At 48.5% G+C, this 20,530-nt stretch overlaps 1 protein-coding gene across 1 annotated transcript in view; it reads left to right on the top strand.

Moving 5' to 3' along the window:
• IQCH (IQ motif containing H) overlaps nt 1-20,530 on the top strand; it is a 284,802-nt gene that overhangs the window by 46,610 nt on the left and 217,662 nt on the right. Inside the window, exon 6 of the mRNA XM_077469103.1 lies at nt 11,794-11,914. Within this exon, the coding sequence (XP_077325229.1) occupies nt 11,794-11,914 (121 nt within the window). The remainder of the gene's footprint in view (nt 1-11,793; nt 11,915-20,530) is intronic.

Genomic DNA, 20,530 nt, shown 5'->3' with positions numbered 1-20,530 from the left:
GGCCAGCTCGAGGATCTCAGCCGTGAGATACTCGAGGATGGCGGCCAGATAGATGGGATCTCCGGCCCCGACCCGCTCGGCATAGTTGCCCTTCCTCAGCAGACGGTGAACACGACCGACTGGGAACTGCAGACCGGCCCGGGATGATCGGGTCTTGGCCTTAGCCCAAACCTTGCCTCCTTGTTTTCCGCGGCCAGACATTGTGCGTTTCCTGTGTCGTCATTTCTACATCATTGTTTAATGTTTGATCGGAATTCTCTACAAACGATCGGACAAAGTCCAGTCGGATCATGTTGTCGGAAAATTTTATAGCCCAGCTCTAAAACTTTGTCGGTCGGATATTCCGACGGAAACAGTCCGATGGAACCCACACACAGTCGGATTATCCGACAACACGGCTTGATCGGACATTTTCCTGTCGGAATTTCCTCCTTCAAAGCCCTTGTAAACACTGTAGGAAATTGCGACGGGAAAATGTCCGATAGGACCGTGTTGTCGGATAATCCGACTGTGTGTGGGTTCCATCGGACTGTTTCCGTCTGAATATCCGACCGACAAAGTTTTAGAGCTGGGCTATAAAATTTTCCGACAACACAATCCGATCGGACTTTGTCCGATCGTTTGTAGACAATTCCGATCGGACAAAGTGTGCCACGCATGCTCAGATCAAATTCCTAGACCAAAGCTATTGGCTACTAGCCTGAACGTAGTCCCGTCGTAACGAAATAACGTCATCACGTTGCGAACGATGTATGTATGCAACACCAGTTTTGGACAAAATTTTGTTGTCAGAATGTCTGACCGTGTGTACAAGGGCTCCTTTGCGTTAAAGTGGTTGAGAAAGGGCGGATGTAAGGAAATATAACTGCACCCAACGCCCTTTTTCTTCCTTTTTACCTCTAGCATGGCGTTTGGTAGTGCCAGTCCTATTGTTCACCGATGTCCGCGTTCTCTACAACTACAGACTAGCACTCCATAATAATCCACATTTCATGCTCTTGTTGGAGGATTGTCATGGTGATTTGCGTTCATTGTAATCAAATTGATGTTTTTTCCTTGGAATGTATTTACTATATCGGTAATGGGAAGCGTGACAATCTCCCTGATCGAATGGAGGGGTAATTGTGTGTGTAAAGTGGGGGGGGGGGGGAGGAATTATACAAGAGAGAGAGAAAAAAAAAAAACAAGCTTGGAACTAATTGCCGGAGATTTGGATCTGATTGGAGTCAGCGTTCCTTGCACCTCGAATCTGGGGACGTTCTGATATGCTCCATCTGGGATGACAGGGAGAGGAGGATTCTGCTGGTAAACAAATTAATCTTTGAAAAGGTCACCATTTGTTGTAAGTTTTTATCCAGTGCTTGTCATGTGGAATAGAAGACTGGCTGTCATTTCGCTATGCAGGGGTGCGCGGTGAGCCTGCGAACACTGCTTCTCCACCGCGCACCAAATCCCTGGAAACAGCTCAGTGCCTGCTTGCAATGCCATGGACGGCTGCGTTACATCTGTCTCTGGACAGGAAGCGAGGGCCACCGCTGAATTCCAATAAGATGGGCCCACGCTTTTCTGCCTGGCCTTCTGCCCACGTGCAAAGCACCAGGCATATTGAGCCAGCTCATATCTTTCCTGCCTCAAACACCAACCCCCCCCCTTATCCTACCATCCTCCCCTCACTCCTTTCTGCTCCGCTGCTGTCACCCGCGTTGTGAAACAGATGTGGCGTTTGCAAAAGTTCTGCATGCATTCCCTCTGCCACACCTGCCGCTTCCAGCTCTGCTGAGGTCCAGGAGCCAGAAATTCTTTGGGCGCTGCAAGGCAGCGGCGACACGTCTTGTGATATTTCTGACGAGGAGAATACAACTTTGATGAAGTCTACCGGAGTTCAGTACTTGCTTAACCACTTAACGATCGGAAGATTCCCCCCCCCCCCCAGTAATGACCAGGCCATTTTTTGCCTTTCTTTAACTGACAATTGCGCGGTCGTGCGCCTCTGTACCCAAACAAAATTGACGTCCTTTTTTTTTTCCACAAATAGAGCTTATATATAGCAGAATAATGGCCAGGCAGGGGGTTTCATTGTTCTGAGTGGATGTCGTATGACATCCTTCAGAGCAAGACGCTTGTGCGTGCCCCCCGGGGGGAGTGCAGCACGGTGATTGGTGGTGCAGTGTGCAGCGAGCCTATGATGTAGGCTCTTTACCATGTGATCAGCTGTCTCCAATTAGTGCAATTGTTATTAGTGCATCCCCACCAGTGATGCTAATCGGTGTCCACTAATGAAGCCAATCAGTGCCTATCAGTGATGCCTGTCAGTGCCCATCAGTACTGCCTATCAGTGATGCTAATCAGTGCTCACCAGTGAAGCCAATCAGTGCCTATCAGTGATGGCTGTCAGTGCCGCCTATCACTGCTGCCCATCAGAGCCTATCAGTGCAGCCCATTCGTGCCCATCAGTGCTGCATCATAGTGCCCTCAGGGGCATTGCTGGGTCTACGAAAGATCTGGGGCTAAAGCCCATAGCAGCGAAGTAAAGAAAGTCATATTTTTGGACAGGCATACACATGTATATAATGTATATAATATACGTGTATGTGTGTATATATAATATATACAGTATCTCACAAAAGTGAGTACACCCCTCACATTTTTGTAAATCTTTTCTTCTCTCTTTGCCCTTGTACACACGATCGGAGAATCCGTCGGAATGTGTCCTATCGGACCGTGTTGTCGGATTATCCGACTGTGTGTGTGGTCTGCATCGGACTGATTCCGTCGGAATATCCGTCGGACCAAATTTTCAAACTTGCTGGAAATATTTTCCGACAAACTGGTCCGATAGGACATACTTCGATCATGTGTAGAGAATTCCGATCAGACAAAGTGCCACGCATGCTCAGATCAAATTCCTACATCAAAGGTATTGGCTACTAGCCTGAACGTAGTCCCATCGTAACGAAATTACGTCATCACGTTCTGAAAGATCGGATTTTTCGACAACTTTGTCCGACCGTGTGTATGCAACAGTTTTGGACAAGATCCGACAGACAAAATCCGACGGATTTGGTTGTCGAAATGTCCGACCGTGTGTACAAGGGCCTTGTCTGCCGCAATGTTGCAGTCCCGCTAAAAATCGCAGATCCCCGCCATTACTAGTAAAAAAAAAAAAAAAATTGTAATAAACATGCCATAAAAATACCCCCTATTTTGTAGACGCTATAACTTTAGCGCAAACCAATCAATATACGCTTAAGGCGATTTTTTTTTTTTACCAAAAATATGTAGAAGAATACGTATCGGCCTAAACTGATGAAGACATTTATTTTTTTTGGATACAGTATCTCACAAAAGTGAGTACACCCCTCACATTTTTGTAAATATTTAATTGTATCTTTTCATGTGACAACACTGAAGAAATGACACTTGTCTACAATGTAAAGTAGTGAGTGTACAGCTTGTATAACAGTGTAAATTTCCTGTCCCCTCAAAATAACTCAACACACAGCCATTAATGTCTAAACCGCTGGCAACAAAAGTCAGTACACCCCTAAGTGAAAATGTCCAAATTGGGCCCAATTATCCATTTTCCCTCCTTGGTGTCATGTGACTCGTTAGTGTTACAAGGTCTCAGGTGTGAATGGGGAGCAGGTGTGTTAAATTTGGTGTTATCGCTCTCACTCTCTCATACTGGTCACTGGAAGTTCAACATGGCACCTCATGGCAAAGAACTCTCTAAAGAGCTGAAAAAAAGAATTGTTGCTCTACATAAAGATGGCCTAGACTATAAGAAGATTGGCAAGACCCTGAAACTGAGCTGCAGCACGGTGGCCAAGACCATACAGCGGTATAACAGGACAGGTTCCCCTCAGAACAGGCCTCGCCATGGTCCACCAAAGAAGTTGAGGTCACGTGCTCAGCGTCCTATCCAGAGGTTGTCTTTGGGAAATAGACGTATGAGTGCTGCCAGCATTGCTGCAGAGGTTGTAGGGGTGGGGGTTCAGCCTGTCAGTGCTCAGACCATACGCCGCACACTGCATCAAATTGGTCTGCATGGCTGTCGTCCCACAAGAAAGCCTCTTCTAAAGATGATGTACAAGAAAGCCTGCAAACAGATTGCTGAAGACAAGCAGACTAAGGACATGGATTACTGGAACCATGTCCTGTGGTCTGATGAGACCAAGATAAATGTATTTGGTGTCAGATGGTGACAAGCGTGTGTGGGGGCAACCAGGTGAGGAGGACAAAGACAAGTGTGTCTTGTCTGCAGTCAAGCATGGTGGTGGGAGTGTCATGGTCTGGGGCTGCATGAGTGCTGCCAGCACTGGGGGGCTACAGTTCATTGAGGGAACCATGAATGGCAACATGTACTGTGACATACTGAAGCAGAGCATGATCCCCTCCCTTCAGAGACTGGGCCGCAGGGCAGTATTCCAACATGATAACCACCCCAAACACACCTCCAAGATGATCACTGCCTTGCTAAAGAAGCTGAGGGTAAAGGTGATGGACTGGCCAAGCATGTCTCCAGACCTAAACCCTATTGAGCATCTGTGGGGCATCCTCAGACAGGAGGTGGAGGAGTGCAAGGTCTCCAACATCCACCAGCTCTATGATGTCATCATGGAGGAGTGGAAGAGACTCCAGTGACAACCTGTGAAGCTCTGGTTACCTCCATGCCCAAGAGGGTTAAGGCAGTGCTGGAAAATAATGGTGGCCACACAAAATATTGACACTTTGGGCCCAATTTGGACATTTTCACTTAGGGGTGTACTCACTTTTGTTGCCAGCGGTTTAGACATTAATGGCTGTGTGTTGAGTTATTTTGAGGGGACGGCAAATTTACACCGTTATACAAGCTGTACACTCACTACTTTACATTGTAGACAAGTGTCATTTCTTCAGTGTTGTCACATGAAAAAATATTTACAAAAATGTGAGGCATGTACTCACTTTTGTGAGATACAGTATGCAAAAATATATATATATATATCTTCATCAGTTTAGGCTGTATTCTTCTACATATTTTTGGTAAAAAATAAGCGTATTTTTTTACTAGTAATGGCGGTGATCAGCGATTTTTAGCGGGACTGCGACTTTGCGGCAGACAAATCGGACACTTTTGACACTTTTTTTGGGACTAGTGACATTTATACAGCGATTAGTGCTATAAAAATGCACTGATTGCTGTATAAATTACATTAGCAGGGAAGGGGTTAACACTAGTGGTGATCAAGGGGTTAAATGTGTTCCCTAGGGAGGTGTTTCTAGCTGTGGGGGGAGGGGACTGACTGGGAGTACAGAGAGATCACTGTTCCTAATCACTAGGGACAGACAATCACTTTGTACTTCCCTGTTTGAACGGGGATCTGTTTGTTTACATTGACAGGTCCCCGTCCTGGCTCTCTGGAGTGATCGTGGGTGGGCGCCGGCCACGTGCATCAGCTCCCCCGCCATGCAGCGGGGCCCACGTCACCTTCTAAGGCTGTAAAACGGGCCGATGTACAGCTACGTCGATTCACAGGAACGAGCCGATCTGCTGCAGTATAATGACGGCGGCTGGCCGGCAAGTGGTTAAGGGGTTATTAAACCCAAATACAAACATTTCATGTAGAATTCCAGCTTGGACCAATGTAACTATGTACAGTATATATCAGGGGTAGGCAACCTTTGAGAGGCGGACATCTACCTAAACAACATGAAAGAGATTAAAGATCACTGGGGGGTTCCGTGCCCTTATTATTTTTATATTTTTTTTATAAATTATCTAGCAAGGCCTAACTAAATAGTAAGAAAAATACAGAAAAATATAATAGAACAAATGTCACTGTAAAAATATAATGTTACTCGGCCTATAGCAGAATGATGACCATTGCTCTGAATGGATGTTGTATGACATCCTTCAAAACAAGACACTCTTGCATGCCCCCGGGGGAGCGCAACATGGTGATTGGTGGTGCAGTGAGCCTATGACGTAGGCTTTTTACCATGTGATCAGCTGTGTCCAGTTAGTGCATTTATTATCAGTGCAGCCCCACCAGTGAAGCTAATCAGTGCCTATCAGTGATGCCTGTCAGTGCCCATCAATGCCGCCTATCAGTGATGCTAATCAGTGCCCATCAGTGCTGCTAGGCCTACAAAAGATCTGGGGCTAAAGCCCATAGCAGCGAAGTAAAGAAAGCCATATGGGTGGGCGTACACATGTATATAATATATATATATATATGTGTGTGTGTGTATATATATATATATATATATATATACCGTGTATATATATATATATTATCTTTACATCTGAGAGCGGATCTCCTCTTAAATCAGGGTCCCAGAGAGCCCCCCCCCCACTTACATCAGGGTCCCCAGAGTGCCCCCCTTACATCAGGTTCCCCAGAGTGCCCCTCTTACATCAGGGTCCCCAGAGTGCCCCTCTTACATCAAGGTCCTTAGACAGCCCCAGGGCTCAGGAGTTCACTACATAAAGAATGCAGGGCTCAGCTGTGCCCATCTATGCAGCCTCACCAGTGCCCAGCAATGCAGCCTCACCCGTGCCCAGGAATGCAACCTCACCTGGGCCCACATCTCGGCCTCACCAGTGCCCAGGAATGCAACCTCACCTGTGCCCAGGGATGCAGTCTCACCTGTACCCAGCAGTGCAGCCTCACCTGTGCCCACATCACAGCTTCACCTGTGCCCAGGAATCCAGCCTCACATGTTCCCACATCTCAGCCTCACCAGTGCCAGCAATGGAGCCTCACCTATGCCCAGGAATTCAGCCTCACCTGTGCCAACATCTCAGCCTCACCAGTGCCCAGCAATGTAGCCTCACCTGTGCCCACATCTCAGCCTCACCAGTGCCCAGCAATGCAGCCTTACCTGTGCCCAGGAATTCAGCCTCACCAGTGCCCAGCAATGCAGCCTCACCTGTGCCCACATCTCAGCCTCACCAGTGCCCAGCAATGCAGCCTCACCTGTGCCCAGGAAAGCTGCCTTAGCTGTGCACACATCTCAACCTCAGCAGTGCCCAGAAATGCAGCCTCACCGGTGCCCAGCATTGCAGCTTCACAGGTGTCCAGGAATGTAGCCTCACCTGTGCCCACATCTCAGCCTCACCAGTGCTCAGCCATGCAGCCTCACCTGTGCCCACAGCTCAGCCTCACTAGTGCACAGCAATGCAACCTCACCTGTGCCCACATCTCAGCCTCACCAGTGCCCAGCAATGCAGCCTCACCAGTGCCCAGCAATGCAGCCTCACCTGTGCCCACATCTCAGCCTCACCAGTGTCCAGCCTCACCTGTGCTCAGGAATGCATCCTCACCTGTGCCCAGGAATGCAGCCTTACCTGTGCCCACATCGCCCTCACCTGTTCCGGAGTTGGGAGAGGAAGAGGAGAGCCAGCTGGATCATCACACAGGCCAGCGTCTGCCGCTGTGTCACCTTTCATTTGAATCGCCGGTTGCCCACCGCCTATTTGATCGTCTCTCACCTATGATAGGCAGCACGTCCCAGCACTGGACAAGTGTGCTGTCTGTCAAAGGAGCCATACCTGGAGGCGGGATTTAGTGATGGCAGGCACAATTCAATTAAAGCTAACACAGCAGGAGACGTCGGCCTGACACCCGCCAGTGTGTGGCACCCGGGCGGACTGCCCCCCCCCCCCTTCCGCAGCACCCACCCTGGTCACCCTAGAGACTCTGGGCCTGTAGGCCCCAGGTTCAAGGCTATAGCCCCAGAAGGCACCCCCTATCGACACCACTGGTGCCTCCTCATCAGTGCCAGCTCATCAGTGCCCATCCATGCAGCCTCATCAGCGCACATGAGTGAAGAATAAAAATTACTTATTTACAACATTTTATAACCGAAACTAAGAAAACCCCCTTTGTTTTTTGTTTTGTTTTTTTTCAGGCTTTTTTCATTTGTTTAGCAAAAAATAAAAAAACACAGTGGTGAATAAATATGACCAAAAGAAAATTTGTGTGAAAAAAATGATAAATATTTTGTATGGGTACAGCGTAGCATGACTGCGCAAATGTCATTCATAGTGTGACAGTGCTGAAGGTTGAAAATTGGCCTGGGCAGGAAGGGGGTAAAAGTTCCTGGTATTGACGTGGTTAAAGTATAACTGCAAACATTTTTTTTTTTTTTAAGTTTTGGATGGAGTGGAGAGGGATTAGAACCTCTGTCAGTTTTTAGAATTGTCTGTGCCTCTGTTCAGGAAATGTAAAAGAAAACCTCACATTTTGGGTTGTCCCCAGATAAGTAGTAGAGGGTAAATCTTCCAATGGGGACACTAGTTCTGGTAACCTGGGGGTCCCCAAGAAATGTCCTTAATTTTAAGGAATTTCCTTTCACTTCCTGTTTGGCTATGGGACAGGAAGTGAAGGGAAATCTCTGCAATGGGACACAAATGGAAAAAAAAAAAACACTGACGGGTTATAACCCTCACTTACTATCCACAATGAAGAAAAAACGTTTTGCCAATAGTTCTACATTGAGAGTCTAACGGAATAGCAGGGGGATCCTGACCTTACTGGGGCAAGCACATCATCGGTTTCTAGGTCGCTTGCTGTCCAGGTCACCACAATGCAGCGGGGGGGGGGTTGGGGACCCCTACACTAGAGAGAAATAAAATGGAAAGGCACTGCCTGAGGGTATTGAATAAAGTGGCAAACTCCAGCAAGGAGGTACAACCAGTACAGATTCCCCCTAATATACATCTGTCCTCCACCAGTACTACTCCCCCCCCAGTACAGATCCCCCCCTTCAGCAGTACAGCTCCCCCTGAGTACAGCCCCCCTACCAGTACAGCTTGCCCCCAGGATAGATCCACCACTGGTACGGATCTCCCCAGTACAGATTCCCTTCCACCCCCCTACTGTCACCAGTGCAGCTCCCCCAGTACAGATCCCCCCAGTACAGATCCATCCCCTCCCCAGATGTACAGCTTCCCCTAAGTACAGCTCGCCCCACCACACATCTCCTACTAGTACAGATCCCCCACCAGTACAGCTCGCCGCAGGACACATCTCCAACTAGTACAGATCCCCCCACCAGTACAGCTCACCCCACCACACATCTCCTACTAGTACAGCTCCTCTCACCAGTACAGCTCCCCCCAAGACACATCTCCTACTAGTACAGCTCACCCCACCACACATCTCCTACTAGTACAGATCCCTCCACCAGTACAGCTCCCCCCAAGACACATCTCCTACTAGTACAGATCCCCCCACCAGTACAGCTCCCCCCAAGACACATCTCCTACTAGTACAGCTCACCCCACCACACATCTCCTACTAGTACAGATCCCTCCACCAGTACAGCTCCCCCCAGGACACATCTCCTACTAGTACAGATCCCCCCACCAGTACAGCTCCCCCCATGACACATCTCCTACTAGTACAGATCCCTCCACCAGTACAGCTCACCCCAGGACACATCTCCTACTAGTACAGATCCCTCCACCAGTACAGCTCCCCCCATGACACATCTCCTACTAGTACAGATCCCCCCACCAGTACAGCTCCCCCCAGGACACATCTCCTACTAGTACAGATCCCTCCACCAGTACAGCTCCCCCCAGGACACATCTCCTACTAGTACAGATCCCCCACCAGTACAGCTCCCCCCATGACACATCTCCTACTAGTACAGATCCCCCCACCAGTACAGCTCCCCCCAGGACACATCTCCTACTAGTACAGATCCCCCCACCAGTACAGCTCCCCCCAGGACACATCTCCTACTAGTACAGATCCCTCCACCAGTACAGCTCCCCCCAGGACACATCTCCTACTAGTACAGATCCCCCCACCAGTACAGCTCCCCCCAGGACACATCTCCTACTAGTACAGATCCCCCCACCAGTACAGCTCCCCCCAGGACACATCTCCTACTAGTACAGATCCCCCCCACCAGTACAGCTCCCCCCAGGACACATCTCCCACTAATACAGATCCCCCCACCAGTACAGCTCCCACATCTCCTACTAGTACAGATCCCCCCACCAGTACAGCTCCCCCCAGGACACATCTCCTACTAGTACAGATCCCCCCACCAGTACAGCTCCCCCCAGGACACATCTCCTACTAGTACAGATCCCCCCACCAGTACAGCTCCCCCCAGGACACATCTCCCACTAATACAGATCCCCCACCAGTGCAGCTCACCTCACCACACATCTCCTACTAGTACAGATCCCCCCACCAGTACAGCTCGCCCCAGGACACATCTCCTACTAGTACAGATCCCCCCACCAGTACAGCTCCCCCCAGGACACATCTCCTACTAGTACAGATCCCCCCACCAGTACAGCTCCCCCCAGGACACATCTCCTACTAGTACAGATCCCCCCACCAGTACAGCTCACCCCAGAACACATCTCCTACTAGTACAGATCCCCCCACCAGTACAGCTCGCCTCAGGACACATCTCCTACTAGTACAGATCCCCCCACCAGTACAGCTCGCCCGAGGACACATCTCCTACTAGTACAGATCCCCCCACCAGTACAGCTCGCCCCAGGACACATCTCCTACTAGTACAGATCCCCCCACCAGTACAGCTCGCCCCAGGACACATCTCCTATTAGTACAGATCCCCCACCAGTACAGCTCACCCCAGAACACATCTCCTACTAGTACAGATCCCCCCACCAGTACAGCTCGCCCCAGGACACATCTCCTACTAGTACAGATCCCCCACCAGTACAGCTCACCCCAGGACACATCTCCTACTAGTACAGATCCCCCCACCAGTACAGCTCGCCTCAGGACACATCTCCTACTAGTACAGATCCCCCCACCGGTACAGCTCGCCCCAGGACACATCTCCTACTAGTACAGATCCCCCACCAGTACAGCTCACCCCAGAACACATCTCCTACTAGTACAGATCCCCCACCAGTACAGCTCACCCCAGAACACATCTCCTACTAGTACAGATCCCCCCACCAGTACAGCTCGCCCCAGGACACATCTCCTCCTAGTACAGATCCCCCACTATTACAGCTCGCCCCAGGACACATCTGCTAGTACAGATCCCCCACTATTACAGCTCGCCCCAGGGCACATCTCCTACTAGTACAGATCCCCCACCAGTACAGCTCGCCCCAGGACACATCTCCCACTAGTACAGCTCGCCCCAGGACACATCTCCTACTAGTACAGCTCCCCCCACCAGTACAGCTCGCCCCAGGAGGAATATTTACCCATCATTGGTGTCAGTGGGAGTAATAGGGGTTGATTTACTAAAGGCAAATAGACAGTTGGTCCCGAGCTTAGTAAATGTGCAGAAGCTCTGCTGACGTCCATCATCCAATCATGTGCAAGAAAAAATTGAGTTTTTCTAAATTTTCCTTGCATGTAATTGGGTATTCTTTGCAAAGCAAAGCTTTACCTCATTTACTAATCTCTGGAGCAACTACACTTTGCAAAGTACACAGTCTTTTTGACTTCAGTAAATCCACCCCATAGTGTCCAATCATTGGTGTCAGTGGAAGGAGTGGTGCCCCAAGTGCGAGATAAATGCAAGAAAATGACAGTATTCGGCCTGCAGGCCGCAGTTTTGGAGACTCCTGCTTTAAAACAATGTCAATGGTTCAGTAAGTACGGCAGCTATTTTATCTAAGGGAAATTTCCCAACACATGACCTGTTGTGGGTACTTAAGGACCGAGGTTGGGAACCACTGTAATAAAGCATTCCAATGTCCCTTCTTCGATGTCACAGAAGAATGATATCATCACTTTTTTTTTTTAATGGTGGCGACTTTGCATACCTTGGATTAAATGCAGCTTCTTCTAGGTGCCTATGGAGAAGATTGTCAGAGGACCTACCATCAGCCACCTTTCAGTGTTACCGGCCTCACACCGTATGGACGCCTCTCTGACTCCACCACCAGTGCATGAAAAAGATGTACAAAAAGGTGAGATCTCCCGCTAAAGACAATACAAAGACTATGCTGGAGGATAATGACTTGTACCCAACACCTGTTTTCCCCCGTGGCCCATGACAGCATAATATATATTACACGCAATGTATGTTACCATGATGAGGTCAGGCCTTGTTTATGTCCCCTAAGGGGTGATTAATAGTGTTATTATTATTATTTTTTTTTGGTTCTATTTTTGGGTTTTAATGTTCAGGCGGAAATGTTCCTGTTAAAAGAAATGCATCATTGTTTAACAATTCTATACATTTTCTAATATCTGAAACTCGAGATTTGTTTTTTTCAGTTTCTATCATTTTTATTGGTCTTAGAAAGAGAAAATAACAACGATCAGGCCCACAGAGGGGCTTGGACATCTGGGGCAAGACCGGTCACATACTTAGTCAACCAAGAAAAATTCCCCCTAAATGGGTGGGATTTTGAATGACCACTTTGTACATTTTGTGAACCTTTGTCTGGTGTTGGTGGTCATTCAAAATCCCACCCATTTAGTGGGATTTTATCTTTCGTAGAGTCTAAGCCCCTGTACACACGGTCGGAGATTTCGACAACCAAATCCGTCGGATTTTGTCCGTCGGATTTTGTCCGAAACTGTTGCATACACACGGTCGGACAAAGTTGTCGAAAAATCTGATCTTTCAGAACGTGATGACATAATTTCGTTACAATGGGACTACATTCAGGCTAGTAGCCAATAGCTTTGATGTAGGAATTTGACCTGAACATGCGTGGCACTTTGTCCGATCGGAATTCTCTACACATGATCGGAGTATGTCCTATCGGCCCAGTTGGTCGGGAAATATTTCCAACAAGTTGGAAAATTGGGTCCGACGGATATTCCGATGGAATCAGTCCGATGCATACCACACACAGTCGGATTATCCAACAACACGGTCCGATAGGACACATTCCGACGGATTCTCCGACCGTGTGTACAAGGGCTAATAGGGATGGGACCACCTCACCAAAATTTGACCCATTGGTAATTCCTTTCCTTGTCTATACTTAGTCAACCGGGACCTATGCAGCGGATAAAATAAGTATTGAACACGTCACCATTTTTCTAGGTAAATCTATTGGTAAAGATGAGATTGACGAGGTTTTCACCACGTGTTGGTAACAACCCGTCCAATCCATACATAGAAAGACACCCAAACGAATACGCTCGAAAATGAAGTTCTGTGTAATAAAACGGAAGGACACAGGGAAAAAGTACTGAACCCGCTAAACTGAAATGTATTTAAATCATTGGTACAAAATCCGTTTTTGGTAATGGCGGCTTTAACCGCTTCAGCCCCGGAAGGATTTTACCCCCTTCCTGACCAGAGCACTTTTTGCGATTCGGCACTGCGTCGTTTTTAACTGACAATGTCAATTTTGTTTGGGTGCCACGTCACACGATCACACAAACAAAATTGACATCCTTTTTTTCCCCACAAATAGAGCTTTCTTTTGGTGGTATTTGATCACCTGTGCCGTTTTTATTTTTTGCGCTATAAACAAAAAAAGAACAATAATTTTGAAAAAAAAAAGCAATATTTTTAACTTTTTGCAATAATAAATATCCCCCAAAAATATATAAATTTTTTTTTTCTTTTCTCAGTTTAGGCCGATACGTATTCCTCTACATTTTTGGGAAAAACCCCCCACAATAAGCATATTTTGATTGGTTTGCACAAAAGTTATAACATCTACAAAATAGGGGATAGTTTTATAGCATTTTTATTTTTTTATTTGTAATGGCAGTGATGTGCGATTTTTATCGTGACTGCGACATTATGGCAGGCACATCCGACACTTTTGACACTATTTTGGGACCATTGTCATTTATACAGCAATCAGTGCTATAAAAATTCACTGATTACTGTGTAAATGACACTGACAGGGAAGGGGTTAAACACTAAGGGGCGATCAAGGGGTTAAGTGTGTTCTAGGGAGTGTTTCTAACTGTGTGGGGGGGGTGGGCTACCACTGACATGACAGCGATCGCTACTCCTGATGACAGGGAGCGGTGATCTCTGTCATGTCACTAGGCAGAACGGGGAAATGCCTTGTTTACATAGGCATCTCCCCATTCTGCAGCTCCGTGAAGATGATCACCGGGACACTGGCAGACATCGAGTCCACAGGGTCCGCGGTCACGCTGTACACAGTGGGCGTGCACTTCCACTAGCCCTGCCAATTAAAGAGGATGCACAGGTACGCCCATTTGCCCACCGCTGCCATTGTGCCGATGTATATCGGCGTGCGGTGGTTAAGATGCCTCCTGTATGTAGAAACTAGCCGAATGTGTTCATCAGGTTCAAATCTTGAAGGCTCCGTGGGCCTCTTCTATGAACTCTGATCTTTAGTTCTTTCCAAAGATTTCCTATTGGATTCAAGTCAGGTGATTGGCTGAGCCATTCTAGCAGATTTATTTTCTTTCTTTGAAATGTATTGAGTGTTTCCTTGGCTTTGTGTTTGGGATGATTGTCTTGCTGAGATGTCGGCCCTCGTTTCATCTTCATCATCCTGGAAGATGGCAGCAGATTTTCATCAAGAATGTCTTGGTACGTTTTTCCATTCATCCATCCTTCAATGATATGAAGTTTGCCAGTACCACCCGCCCCACACCATGATGTTCTCACCTCCAAACCTCACTGTTGGTATGGGGGGTGTTTTTGGGGGGATGTGCCATGTGACCTCCAAACATGGTGTGTATTATGGCAACCAAAGAGTTCAATTTTGGTCTCCTCTGACCAGACTATATCCTCCCCGTATTTCACAGGCTTGTCTAAATGTTGTGCAGCAAACTTTAAATGAGCTTCAACATGCTTTTTCTTCAGCAATGGCGTCTTGCGTGGAGCGTGTATACAGGCCATGGCGGGTAAGAGCATTACTTATTGTTTTCTTTGAAACAATTGTTCCTGCCAATTCCAGGTCCTTCTGAAGCTCTCCACAAATGGTCCTTGGTTCTTGGACAATTCTTCTGATAATTCTTTTCAATCATCTGTCAGAAATCTTGCGAGGAGCACCTGGTCATGGCCGGTTTGTGATGAAATGATCTTCTTTCCGTTTTCACATTATGGCCCCAACAGTGCTCACTGGATCGTTCAGAAGTTTAGAAATCCTTTTGTAACCAATGCCATCAGTATGTTTTTCAACAATAAGGTTGTGAAGGTCTTGGGAGAGCTCTTTGCTTTTACCCATCATGAAATGTTTCTTGTGTGACACCTTGGTAATGAGACACCTTTTTATAGGCCATCAGTTGAGACTGAACCAGCTGATATTAATTAGCACTGACAAGGGGCAGGATTGCTTTCTAATTACTGATAGATTTCAGCTGGTGTCTTGGCTTTCCATGCCTTTTTGCACCTCCCTTTCTTCAGGTGTTCAATACGTTTTCCCTGTGCCATTCCATTTTATTACACAGAACTTAATTTCTGAGTTTATTTTTATTTGTATATATATATTTGTATGTATGGATTGCATGGTTTGTCACCGACATATGGGGAAATTTTGTGTCAATAACATCTTTAGAAATATACTAAAGAGTGTAGTCTGAGTGGCTCTATGATGTCATGTACCTGATTCCAGTAAACGAAAATGTAGATATAAAGGAGTGGGATTGTAACGGTACTGTCAACTGGATCACAACATAGTAAATAAAAATATAATTTATTTTTATTAATGCAAAAAACATAAAGCAAACAACAATATAGAGACATGATTAAAATCGGTAGTGGAGCATATACAATACAATGGGTTGCTGGAGGCCCAAAGAAGAAGGAAAAAGTGCTCACAGGTGAGTATTGATTTCCAACATGTTTCGCCAGTGATAGCTTCCTCGGGGGAGACAGGGGCAAAAGATCAAGAAAAGCCCCAGCTAGTAGATGATAAGGGGAAGACCATGCACAGTCGCAGGGAGTAAATAAAGACCCAGCTGAAGAAGTAAATAATAAAAAATAGATAAATATACATATAGTCTAACCACAAACAAACAAATGTAAGTCCGATTCGTAAAACTCTAATAAAAACCTTTAGAAATATATTTACCTAGAAAAATAGTGACGTGTTCAATACTTTTTTACCCGCTGTATAAACGAAATAGAGGTGGGCCCTATAAGGACAGGGATGTTGAGGGGGAGAAAAGGGAGAGGGGATGAGCAACAAAGGAAGAAGAGGTGGGTGGGTGGGAAAATAAAGACAAACCGAGAGGATAAGTGGGGTAAAGGAGGTACACTAAATGCCCCATGGACTTTCCACCTGGTGATTCTTAAGTTTCAGTAAGTCTGATATTTTTCACCTTTCCTGACCAGGCTGTCCAGCAAAAGTGGCAATTAGAGGGTACACTTACCTCAACCACAGGCGGCTTCCCCAGCTCTCCTTCGCAGGCATCTCCTTCCCCAGCTCTCCTCCAGGGGCATCTCCTTCCCCAGCTCTTCTCCACGGGCATGTCCTTCCCCAGCTCTCCTCCACGGGCATCTCCTTCCCCAGCTCTCCTCCACGGGCATCTCCTTCCCCAGCTCTCCTCCACGGGCATCTCCTTCCCCAGCTCTCCTCCATGGGCATCTCCTTCCTCAGCTCTCCTCCACGGGCATCTCCTTCCTCAGCTCTCCTCCGTGGGCATCTCCTTCCCCAGCTCTCCTCCACGGGCATCTCCTTCCCCAGCTCTCCTCCACAGGCATCTCCTTCCCCAGCTCTCCTCCACAGGCATCTCCTTCCCCAGCTCTCCTCCACAGGCATCTCCTTCCCCAACTCTCCTCCACGGGCATCTCCTTCCCCAGCTCTCCTCCACAGGCATCTCCTTCCCCAGCTCTCCTCCACAGGCATCTCCTTCCCCAACTCTCCTCCGTGGGCATCTCCTTCCCCAGCTCTCCTCCACAGGCATCTCCTTCCCCAACTCTCCTCCGTGGGCATCTCCTTCCCCAGCTCTCCTCCGTGGGCATCTCCTTCCCCAGCTCTCCTCCGTGGGCACCTCCTTCCCAAGCTCTCCTCCACGGGCATCTCCTTTCCCACCTCTCCTCCACGGGCATCTCCTTCCCCAGCTCTCCTCCAAGGGCATCTCCTTCCCCTGCATTGTCTCCTCCCTCCTCCTCGGCGGCCAATCGGGACGCTTCTCCTTTCGGTCAATCGAGAAACCCGCGTTTCCTGAATGGCGGAGAGGCGATTTAGTGTTAGAATAGCGAATATTTATTCGCTATTCTAACACACCTGGGTGGGCTATGAGCGCCATGCTCTGCGTCCAGAGCCCACGCTATTTTTTGCCTATTAGAGCCTCTGGCTCTAATCAGGTGCTTTAAAAAAAAACTGCTGTATTTCATGCGCCCGGTGATGGAAAGGGGAGGCCGCGCCCATGCGCATTTAATGGATGGGCCGCCCCTGACTGAAGCATAGTAAATTGTCTGTGAATGAACATGGAGCCTCAGAGCACTTCCCATTAATTTGCTGTCCAGTGCAGCTGAGGCTGCAGAGAAAGGGACTGGGGAAACTCTGTCCTCAGTCCCTTTCTGTTGCAAATGTGAGACATCAGAGGTCTGTTTAGACCCACTAACATTTCACCAAAGCACACGCGGCGCACCACATGGAGTCCCAGACCGACCCTCCCATCCCTGACGGAGCTATACAGGCCGGCTCGGCGGCCTTTTGATGCCCTAATGCTGGCCATAACTACCTGCCAGGCTACGCTCACAACCAAGATAGACCATGTACAAACTGAAACTGCCCTTATTAGAAGAGACATGGACAAGTTCTGGGACCGCGTGGCGGAGGTGGAACGGAGGGTTTCTGAGACAGAGGACACCCAAAGGGATCATCATGCTGACATCCAAGCCCCGAAATTGAAAGTGAAACACCTGCAAAACAGAGCTGAGGACGCCGAGAACCGGAACAGGCGTAATAACCTGAGGGTGCTCGGCCTCCCTTAGGATGCAAAGGTGGGTGACCCGGTCGCATTAATGGAGGGGCTGTTACCATCCTTACTACCCAGGGCGAAATTCTCCCCGCACTTTCCATTGAAAGGGCCCATCATATGCCGGCGACTAGGGGTCCCCATGGTGCCCCACTCCGCACCTTCATATTCAAATTGCTGCACTACAGAGACCGGGACAAGGTACTGCGGGCGGCACGACTACAAGGCGAACTAAAGTTTGAAAATGCAAAAATCCTCATATTCCTGGACTACTCGGTGGAGGCCCAGCACCAACGTAAGTCGTTCCATCATGTGCGGGGCCTGCTGCGCCAGAAGGGAGTGAAGTATAGCATGCTCTTCCCGGCCAGGCTAAGGGTACAGGATGGTGAGAGGATACAGTTCTTCACCTCACCCAGGGAGGCTTTGACATGGGCCAAAACACTCCCCAACTGAGCCCCCTATGATAAGCTGTTCCCTGGTACAATAACTTGGTATCCGTATGGGTTGCTGCTACAGCCCATTCTCCTGACGAACACTGGAGCAGTTTTGCTCACTTTTGAAGAACTGGAGGGTGATAGACTAGGAGATGCATGAATTAATCCCCCTGGGGATAATGGGGGTTCCCTCGTGTCTTTCTTCCCTCCTTGCACAATGTGGCCGGGGGCTCCCGGGCAGGGAGGATCTTGTGGGGGACTGATGGCCGTTTCTCTCTAGCCTCTGGCTGAGTTTGAGATGTTGGTTTGAGTCAGTGACCAGGAGTGATTCTTAATCACCAGCTCCTCTGCCTGCGCCCATAGGCAGGTTAGAACACTCAGCTGAACTAAGACTTCTGCACCTATTGACTCGGAACCATATTACTCCTCTGTGCTAATGCTGGTCTGGCAGCACGGCGACCCACACGTTTCGCTGCCAAGGCGATACATGATAGGGACATGGGTGATCCCTCCAGGTGCTACATGATGCAGCTTCTCCTGAATAGTACACGAGGGGGAGTCCCGTCTGTACCCTCACAAGGTTGGGTTGCAAACTCTCCTCCAGGCCACTGCCATCCTCTTGGGGCTCAGTGGGGGGGTGCAGTGGTGGCCGTGGGTGCTCATTCTCCCCCTGTTCCCCCCTCCACATCTCCCTTAGTGCTCTCCCGGTTGGTTATGTGGGACTGCTGTTGCGGTCCCTATGTTACTGTTACTGTTTATGTCACATTCATTGTATTTGACAGTACTACTGGTTATTACCCTGGCTGCTATTGCATGCTTGCTAATTTCTTCGGGATGCCCATCCGAGTCCAGTTGTCCAGGTGGGGGAGGTCTCGTCTACATGCTTAATCCTACATTGTTTCTAAGAGCCATTGATGTCTTCCCTTAAGATTATCTCCTGGAACACGCGGGGCCTAAACTCCCCCATCAAGCGTTCTTTAGTATTCCAATTTGTAAAATCTTACCACCCGCACATATGCGTGTTCCAGGAGACCCACCTGGTGGGAAAAAAGACCTTTAGCCTCAAAAAACTGTGGGTAGGCTATCACTATCACTCAACCCACTCTACATTTGCGAGAGGGGTGAGCATTTTGATTTTAAAGATGCTTCCCTTCAAACTCCTTGACATGGCCCTGGACTTGGAGGGTAAATTTGTGGTGATATATGCTCTGATTCATAACATGCCATGGGTGATTGTGGGCCTGTACCTCCCACCGCCGGCCTCCCTTCAGATGCTAAACCAAATTACGGCCAATATAGCTGAGTTCTCCACTGAAAACGTACTGCTGATTGGGGACTTTAACCTGGTCCCGGATGCGGGACTGGACAGGCTACTGGCAACTGATGAAACCCGCCAGGGACTTGCGGAGTGGGCTGACACGTACGGACTGACTGATATCTGGAGATGGAAACATCCCCAGGACAGGGAATACACATGCCACTCAGCCTCCCACGACCACGCCCCGCTCCTCTTTCGATAGCCCCATCGGACAGACTTGTCCAGATATTGGGTCTCGGATGCGGGTGTGGAACCGAGATACAGGAACAAGCTAGAAACATATTGGAGGGTGAATACCAACTCGGCTTCGGCCTCCTCGGTCTGGGACACCTTTAAGGCGTATTCCAGGGGACAGTATCAGACCATTATAGCAGAGATCCACAGGGATCATAGAAGAGAACTCACAGACCTCAAGGCTGAGGCGAAGAGTCATGAGGCCTTATATGTCAGGACCCCAGACCCACAGATTTATGCCCGATTGCAGTCCATATTGCGAGAGGTTCTTCTGCTGAGGACATCTCTGAAGCAGAAGAAACGACTTCATTAAACCCAGAGGATATTTGAGCAAGGAGAGAAAACGGGACACTTGCTGGCCTGGCTCTCCAAGAAACAATCTGCGGGAATGACAATAGCACAGATTCAGGGGGGAGATGGCTCCCCCCTTACCACTCCGGAGGAAATTAATCGAATTCGCTGACTACTACCAAACATTATACCGATCCCGGGCTGAGTATGACACTGAGGAACTAGCAACTTACCTGGAGGATGTTGATACTCCCGTCCTCACCCCAACTGTTTGCTAACAGACCAGATGCCCCTATAAAAATTGAGGAAATCCAAATGGCTCTGCAAAATGATGCAAACTGGCAAGACACCGGGACCGGATGGTTTCCTGGTGGAATTTTACAAAACCTATGCATAGCAGTTGGCCCCAAGCTTTCAAGCCCTTC

The sequence above is a fragment of the Lithobates pipiens genome, unplaced genomic scaffold (genome assembly GCF_037356315.1).
Source record: "Lithobates pipiens isolate NorthernLeopardFrog02 unplaced genomic scaffold, aLitPip1_a1.2 Scaffold_8, whole genome shotgun sequence".
Taxonomy (NCBI): Eukaryota; Metazoa; Chordata; class Amphibia; order Anura; family Ranidae; genus Lithobates; species Lithobates pipiens.
This window is presented reverse-complemented; position numbering and strand designations above follow the sequence as displayed.